We start from the raw sequence: 8,913 nt of genomic DNA, 5'->3' as shown, positions 1-8,913 counted from the left end.
TGGTCGAGCAGGCGTGGGTCAGAACCGATGATCAGATGCCGAGACAATCCAAAGGAGCAGACGGGAGACGAGTCAGGAGGTCCGTGGGTCCAGAAGCCGGGAGGTCGAGCCGAGAGGAAGGGAACAGGAAACGATGGGAGGACAGAAACGAGTAAAACAGGAATACAAGGACTTGAGAGGACAGGACAGGGACAGAGCGAGGTCATGAGCGCGAGGTATTTACTAACAAAAAGTGTTCAACTACCGGGCACCGAAAAAGAGTCAGCCGTGAGCTTATAAAGGGAGAGGAGGACAGGTGCAGCCAGTTGAGCGCAATCAGCGCTGCTGGCTGCAGTGAAGACAACGTTAAACTAGGAGTGAAGACAAACCTCAACCCACATGCAGAGAAAGAGAAAAACAAAAGAATAGATCCCCAGAACAAAAACAAGTGAACAGAGTGACACAAAAACCTAACTGACAGACGTGATTCGTGACAGAAACCTTTCTCTACTGACTTGTTGGAAACTCACAGTTCCTGTTTTGATAGAAACGGCCACGTCTTTGTTACCTGAAAACCACCAGATCTTGTGTTTCCTGTTTGCCATTCCTACTTGCCTGAATAAAAAAGGAACGCACGCTGAAACAAGTTGGACTTTGTTCTGACTTCGGTCGAACGCTGTCCCTCTTTGCAAAGATGCGTTCTAGAAATCTCATTCTTGTCTCCCTGTGTTTTATTTAAGGTACAGGTAAAACCCTGACAGTTGATTTAGTTCAGACTGATATATTTCAAATGTTTATTTATTTTAATGTTGATGATTACAGCTGACAACTAATGAAAACCCCAAATTCAGTATCTCAGAAAATTAGAATATTATTCAAGACCAATTAAAAAAAAAAAAATTTTTTAGAAATGTTGGCCAACTGAAAAGTATGAACATGAAAAGTATGAGCATGTACAGCACCAATACTTAGTTGGGGCTCCTTTTGCCTGGATTACTGCAGCAATGCGGCGTGGCATGGAGTCGATCAGTTTGTGGCACTGCTCAGGTGTCATGCGAGCCCAGGTTGCTCTGATAGTGGCCTTCAGCTCTTCTGAATTGTTGGGTCTGATGTATCGCATCTTCCTCTTCACAATGCCCCATAGATTTTCTATGGGGTTAAGGTCAGGCGAGTTTGCTGGCCAATTAAGAACAGGTCTTTCTTACTGTAATCAGAGAACATAACTTTGGACCACTCAGCAGCAGTCCCAGGCGAGATGCCTCCGACGCTGTCTCTTGTTCAAGAGTGGCTTGACACAAGAAATGCAACAGCTGAAACCCATGTCTTGCAAACGTCTGTGCGTGGTGGTTCTTGAAGCGCTGATTCCAGCTGCAGTCCACTCTTTGTGAATCTCCCCCACATTTTGGAATGTGTTTTGTTTCACCATCCTCTCCAGGGTGCGGTTATCCCTATTGCTTGTACACTTTTTCTACCACACCGTTTCCTTTCCTTTGTCTCTCTATTAATGTGCTTGGACACAGAGCTCTGTGAACAGCCAGCCTCTTTAGCAATGACCTTTTGCGTCTTGCCCTTCTTGTGCAAGGTGTCAGTGTTCATCTTTTGGACAACTGTCAAGTCAGCAGTCTTCCTCACGATTGTGTAGCAGAACTAGACTGAGAGACCATTTAAATGCCTTTGCAAGTGTTTTGAGTTAATTAGCTGATTAGAGAATGACACTCTTCAATATTGAACCTTTTCACAATATTCTAATTTTCTGAGATACTGAATTTGGGGTTTTCATTAGTTGCCAGTTATAATCACCAACATTAAAATAAATCAACATTTGAAATATATCAGTCTGTGTGTAATGAATGAGTATAATATGCAAGTTTCACCTTCTGAATGGAATTACTGAAATAAATCAACTTTTTCATGATATTCTAATTGTATGACCTATAGGTCTAATTTTGCGGGGTGGAGCTACTAGTTCCAACCTGTAGAGGGCGCTGTAGGTCACACCTCAGCATTACAGCTAGAATGAATGAAGAAAAGCCGGAAGAGGCGTGAACGACAAATTTAAAAAAAGATGGCGGATTACCAAAACACCGTTACTGTAAATCAAGTCTTTATCATTTCCAACGTAGATATGACAATTTTCGATGCGTGTACAGCTGTTCAACGCTGGCTCGAATCAAATTAGCGTTTGATGTAGCATGTATTTTTTGTTCTAATAAGCGGGCTGTTTTTGGTCAACAACCATTTGATATTTTCTTGGCTACATCCAGGAGATCTCCAGGAGGGGGGTGAACTATCACAATGCCCGCCAATGGAAAAGTTATCCCGCACACTCCGCTGGCTGTAGACTTCTGGCAGGTTCGGAAGTGTCCAGGCACTCGGCTGTTCTTTCTGACCCACATGCACAGCGATCACACCGTGGGTCTGACCTCCACATGGAGCAACCGGCCCATCTACTGCTCCCCGACCACGGCCACGCTGCTCAAACTCAAACTGCAGGTGCGTTTCGGGAGAGGATTCACCCTGGACCTAAAATATCAAGTTTTATTCTGAGTATTTGTCTCACCTGTCAGCTCATCAGATAACTTGTACCACACTGAGAGACCAGACAGGGATCACACCACATCATAGTCATCAATCAATCATAATTATATTTTATCATTAGGTGCCATAACTGAGCCAGAATAAAGCAGCCCATCCCTAAGCAGGAATGTGTTTTAAATTACTATTTGACCTGCTATGACACATACCAAAAGTTTATTTTCTGGTCAATCAAAACTTTAAATATCTACCACAGTATATGTCAGTCTGACTATTTCTTTTTTTCATTCATTCAAACTTTATTTATTCATACAGGCTAGCCTCATTGAGCCATGGGGGCTTATTTACAGGAGGGACCTGTTCCAGACAGAACATATAAAGTACAGACAACAATAACAGTAAACAATGACAACAATAAACTACAGTACAAATGCTGTAAAAATAAGAGCAGTGTACAAAACAATAAATCCGGGTGCCGTAAAACAGGGTGAAATACTAAAAACAAGAACATATTTGCTTTGATTTTTCTATTGACATTATCAAATGTTTGAAACCCCTTACAGAAATCAAGGTGGACAACTTCTTGAATGCAAGTAGTGTTGAAAGAATCTCATTAGGAAATTACTACTTTTCAAAGATGAATGGCTGTCATTTTCACCTACAACCTTTTTATTTTAGGATATAGACAGTTCAGATAAAGCATGTTTGCATTAATAATAAAGGTGTTTTGGTGCCTGAATGAAAGGAAAATGGGCTTTTTAATTGTTTCTTATTAAATATATCTATTTTTTCCTGTAAGTTTTCTAATTTCTGAAGAAACATTAGTAACACTTGCATGACTGAGAATCTGCATCAAAATATAATAGGGTTGATAATAGCTAGCTGACTTCCATAAAGCTGAGTTAATCAAAAGTCATACAATCTCTTGTACTTAAAAGGTTTACTGGAATATCTGAACAGAACACAAATGTGTTACCAGTAATGCAATTCAAATTTATCTGTGGAAAAAGTCTGTTGAATCAAAAAATTACACTAGTTTTGTTAGTAGTTTAATTTATCTCCCCAAAAATACAATTACATCTCGTTTGATAAAAATTCATATTCATTATTGATTGATTCTAGTAGATTTTAATATAAAGATTTCTATTCAAGTTCATTTGGCAATTATTTTAGATCACATCTTTATTTAACATGTCAGTATCAACTGGCGGCCCGCAGGCCACTTCAGTTTGGCCCACCAATGAGTTCATACTTTTTTTTTTTTTCTTTTGTGGGGGGGTGGGGTTTCTGGGTTTGGGTTTTGGGTTTGGTTTGGGCTCAGTTTGTTGCATTTATGATTGAATGCAACAAAATAAACTAATTTAAAGTTAACAGATCATTGTAATACTTGGTTTATTTACATAATGACTTTATTTGCTGGATGTCCGGCCCCCGAGCTGCTGGCTTTCAGTAACTGTGGCCCCCTGCCCTGAGCAGTTATGTTGATTAGCTCTGATCTAAAAATTTGGATTGCTCCTTTTTTGGGGGGGTGCAGAATAGCTTCAGTGTTTTTTAGGGTTTATACATGTTATCATTGCACACTGAATGAAATGATTGCTAACTAATAAACATGTAATAGATCTTCTAGAGATGCACAGTGATATCATTTCAATTGTGTTATTGATAGACATTGGCATTGAATAAAACTCAACACTGACATGGAAATTAATTTACCATGGCTGTGACTAATTTCTGGTTTGTCAGTCCAAGTAATTAAAGTATTTTATGTAAAGTTTATTAGGCAAGTTCTGTAAAGTTTTTACTCACTGATAAAGTAAATATGTGCAATGACATGAAAGTAAGAGTTATGTAAACACAACATTCTAAATTCTACATGTGCAGTATTTATTTTATATCACCATTTTTGAATTTGCTTGTCTATTTTTAATTTTTTTGTCTTTATTAAGCCTTTTTGGCTGGTGGGACTCAAGAGGAGTACCTAAAGGCTCCAGTATACTCGCGTGGACCTTTTTCCATGCAGACTTAACGTGCACTGTCCGCAGAGGGTTGAGACTTCATACTCCAGCGTACACCCTCATCGGCTGCAGAGCAGCTCTGCAGGCAAGGGGCGTTTACCTTCGGGACAAATTGAGGTTGCTGATCGGTCATTTTCTGACACGCCTACTGGATTGATTGACAGGTTGGAGAAAGGAAAAGAAAGAAAAAAACGAGAGCTGGCAGCCCCAGCCGCGTCAGGGTTCTGTTTATATGTTGTTTGTTAATAAAAAGTTCTAAATAATAAATAAAAACAGGGAGCGCTGGTCCTGCAGCCCACACATCAGACCAGCCCACCAGGAAATCTCCAGACCCTCCCGCAGCCACGCTGGACCTGATTTTCATTCGCTCGTGACAAATTCCTTCATTTCTCTCAATTTCAGTCATGGCATCAACGAACGAGGAGGAAGAGATCGCTTGCCTTTTAGGAAAAAACAAAACAAAAGGCCAGATCAGGGATGAAGAAGGGGAATTTAATACATTGGTGTCACATACAAAACAGTTCGTCACCGGGCAGTTTATTTACAGAGTACGCGTAAGCGGTCGTAAAAATTGAGCTTTGCACGGACATGCCCTGTGGGCGTCGGCTTCAACTTTAATCCGGTACGCGCGGACCTCCACGGACTGAGGTCTGCCCGAGTCTGTGTGAGCCTTCAGGGTTTTGGTCACAAGTGAGGGAAGAATGGAGCGTGAGATTGACAGATTGGTGCAGCGTCAGCAGTATTGCAGATCCTGTGTCGGTCTGTTGTGGTGAAGACAGAGCTGAGCTGTAAGGCTAAGCTCTCCGTTTACCGGTCGGTCTATGTTCCAACCCTCACCTATGATCACGAACTCTGGGTAGTGACCGAAGGAACGAGACAGGCAGTTGAAATTACTTAGTTTCCTCTGCAGGGTAGCTGGACTCTCCTTTAGAGACAGGGTGAGAAGTTCAATTATCTGGGAGAGTCTTAAGAGTAGAACCGCTGCTCCTCCACGTCGAGAGGAGCCAGTTAAGGTGGTTCGGGCACCCTGGGCACCTCCCTATGGAGGTGCTTTGTGGAGGAGACCCCTGGGAAGACCCAGGACATGATGGAGAGACTCGGTTGACCAGGGAACACCTTGGGGTCCTTCCAGAAGAGCTGGAAGAGGTGGCTGTGGAGATGTCTGGACCTCCCTGCACAAGCTGCTGCCCCCGCTGCCCGACTTCTTAACAAACAGAACATAATGGATGAATGTCTTTATTTAGTTTATTGCTTTTTTTAATGACTACTTTTTTGTGACAACATTTTAATTCTGTGGTTGTTTTGTTTCTGCTCAGGTGAAAGACCAGTGGATCCATCCACTGGAGCTTGGAGAGCCATATTTGCTCTCTCTGGACGACATCGGCAAAGAGAAGCTCACGGTTACACTAATAGATGCCAACCACTGTCCAGGGGCTGTCATGTTTCTCTTCGAGGGCTACTTTGGCTCAATCTTGTACACTGGTCAGTTTCTCCTCGACAGACAGGATTTTGTTAGGTACTTTATTCTAAAGATTAATATTAAGCACTAATGTTTTTAATTTCAGGTGACTTTAGATATTCTCCTTCAATGCTGCGTGAGCCGTGTTTTAGGACCAACACCACTATAGATGTTCTGTACTTGGACAACACCAACTGTGACCCCAACCGCACCCTACCATCCAGACAACAAGCCACTCAACAAATCAAAGAGATCATTCGCAGCCACCCCAACCACGATATTGTTATAGGTGAGTTTATATGGGTCCAGTGTTCAAGCTTGATAGACTGTAAACCCCCCATAAACTTAATTATTTATTAATATTCATAATTTTAATTTAGGAAATAAGAGTGTTCATCTAGCTCGAGATTGTTTTCCGCTATCAGTTGTTTAACCTATCTGCCTGCAACAGCTGTTCAAATGTTAACACTTTTAAGGTTGTTTTACACAAAACGCATCAAATCCTGATCTGCTTGTTGTTGACTCTGATTTTATCCATGTCCCTGTTTCTGAAACTGTGTCCTGCTTTGTTCTCACCACACTCTCCTTTGCAGGTGTTTACGCTCTGGGTAAAGAGAATCTCATACTCGAGCTGGCGTTGGAGTTTAAAACCTGGGTCGAGGTGAGTTTTGAGAGAATGGAGACGCTCAAGGCTCTGGGGCTTCCCGATGTCTTCATCACCGAGCCGGGAGCGGGTCGGATCCGAGCCGTGGAGCAGTCACAGATTAGCTTTGCTGCGTTGCAGCAGTGGAACGAAGAGCGTCCCACTTTGGCCATCTTGCCCACCAGTAGGCCTCTCATCTCCTTCCACACCAACATACACGTAGTGCCCTATTCAGACCACTCCTCTTATCAAGAGCTGGAAGATTTTGTCTCGGCCTTGAAGCCTTCCTCTGTTGTGCCCATTGTTGGAAGCTTTCTGCCTGGAAGTCTGTCTGCCTTGCTGCCGCATAAAAAACGCCGTGAAATTCTAGTTCCTGAGTCTGTCCGACACTACATGTTGAGACAGACCGAAAGGCAGCTCGGCTCATCAGCATACTCCGGTTTCTGTCGCAGACTCTTAAGACCACTTGCTCCTAAAGGAGTGTTGTTTTGCTCTCCTGTGAAAGGATCTGTGACGCCATGTGACTGGGAGGCAGACAGTGTGGAGCAGGATGGATCTGAGGAAGAGACGGAACGCAGTGAAAGGGACTCTGACTGTATCCTCGTAGACCCGAGCGTGAAACTCACCCCTAACAAAAGCAGAGGGGCTGGAGACGAGTGGAGCCTCAACACTGTTCAGACCGTCCCTCAAGAATTCGTAAGGGCAGAGTCGGTGCCGCTCAGTCAACTCACACGACGCAGCCTTCAACGAGTGGAGATTCTAACACACACCAAGACTGGCTCAAAGCCGGTCTGTGCCACACAAAATAATTTGAACGCCAAAATAATCGATCAGCACAAAGAGGCTGGAGAGGTTGAGAACAGCCAGATGATGGATCAGGATGATGCTGTGAGTGAGCACAGTGAGTGTGATCAGAACAGTTCTGACAGCACCTCCTGCTCTCCATACAGCAGCTCTAATGTGCTCCGGTGTGAGTATATAGAGAGACTGGAAAACAGCCTTTTAGAGCGTCTTCCCTTCTCAGAAGAGGACTTCAAACCTAGAGGTCTCCTGTCGTAGAGCTTCGTAAGGAAGTTCACTCTTGAACCTTTAGGTTCAGTGTAAGATGACAACTGAAGCAGCTGCTGTAATTTAACGTTCATATTCTTTTCCAGACTTATTGTACAATTCTTACTTTTTGAGTCTGCATTCCATGTAAGTGTTCAAAGCTCAGCATTTAAGCAGCTTCTTTCGTAAAGCTGCTTCTAAACCATTAAGTTTCACCTTTCAGCCTATTTTTATTCTTCATACTTTACTCAACAAATCCGAGCGTAAATAGTATTATTACATCAGAATTGTTGGACTTCTCCGGCCTGAACAGCTTTTCCATTGACATCACCATCATCGACTTGTTTTTAGTCACTTCAGCTTTTTTTGTAGGTAAACAAACACACGTGGTAGTTGGCATCAGACATTTTGCTTACATGTTTTGTTCATTCAAAGACATATTAACTATCAAAATTAGGAAAAAAAATAGCTGATTTTGTTTCATAATGATGCTTTTATTAAATACATATATTTTGAGTGGTTTTAATGAATTTGCAATGAAAACCTTCCAACACTGGACCTCTCTCTGTTTTTGGTGCTTCGGGTGTTTTTTTGAAGCTTGGAGTTTATAAAGCCAAATAAAAATAATGCTTTTTGTGTTGCACATCTATGAACATTTTTTACACTTTCACTTCTTATTTATAGATTACTGCACTTGTAATGAATGTTGATTCATTAATTGATGCTTCTGGTTTTCTAACGACTGAGGATTGTACAAAATAAAATACTAATCATGAACTAAGTTGAGAGATTTATTTTACTCGTTTTATTTTCTTGCTGCTAAAATTGTAATTATTTATTGGATGATGGTGGTTGGTTATAAATGAAAGTTTTACAGGTTTGTTTTTTAAATGTACATCTGGATAGTTATGCCTAAATAATAACAAGCTCTCTTAAATAAATTATGTCTTGAACAGTTCATCTAGAAGCGGTGCCAAAACTAAAAAAAAAAATGTTTTCTGGATTTGAGATGTAACGGCCCTCTGCTTGTTCGCAGTTAAATCTGTGATTAATAAAAGCATAAGAAAAACCAATGCACTTCTGAAAATATGTGCAAGCACTTTCATCTTGGAGTACATCTTGATGCAAGTCTTTCAGATCACTGAAACTTTGGGTTGGTTACGTTTTCTACAAAAACAAGTTTGTAAAATGCTCCAAACAGTATTACTTTAAAATTTTAGCTAATTATCATAAAA

At 41.5% G+C, this 8,913-nt stretch overlaps 1 protein-coding gene across 1 annotated transcript; it reads left to right on the top strand.

Moving 5' to 3' along the window:
- Nucleotides 1-2,211: 2,211 nt before the first annotated feature.
- Nucleotides 2,212-7,690, top strand: dclre1b (DNA cross-link repair 1B). Its single transcript, XM_037684203.1, has 4 exons — nt 2,212-2,472; nt 5,846-6,011; nt 6,095-6,277; nt 6,582-7,690. The coding sequence occupies exons 1-4, from the start codon at nt 2,275-2,277 to the stop codon at nt 7,688-7,690; spliced, it is 1,656 nt and encodes a 551-aa protein (XP_037540131.1). The 5' UTR covers nt 2,212-2,274.
- The last annotated feature ends 1,223 nt before the right edge of the window (nt 7,691-8,913 follow it).

The sequence above is a fragment of the Nematolebias whitei genome, chromosome 11 (assembly GCF_014905685.2).
Source record: "Nematolebias whitei isolate Nwh7 chromosome 11, NemWhi1, whole genome shotgun sequence".
Lineage (NCBI taxonomy): Eukaryota > Metazoa > Chordata > Actinopteri > Cyprinodontiformes > Rivulidae > Nematolebias > Nematolebias whitei.
This window is presented reverse-complemented; position numbering and strand designations above follow the sequence as displayed.

Excerpts from the sequence above, each read along its gene's own strand:
- dclre1b (XM_037684203.1), top strand. The coding sequence starts at position 2,275 with ATGCCCGCCAATGGAAAAGTTATCCCGCACACTCCGCTGGCTGTAGAC. Across the intron at positions 2,473-5,845 it reads TGCTCAAACTCAAACTGCAG|GTGAAAGACCAGTGGATCCA; the intron begins GTGCGTTTCGGG and ends GTTTCTGCTCAG. Across the intron at positions 6,012-6,094 it reads TGGCTCAATCTTGTACACTG|GTGACTTTAGATATTCTCCT; the intron begins GTCAGTTTCTCC and ends TTTTAATTTCAG.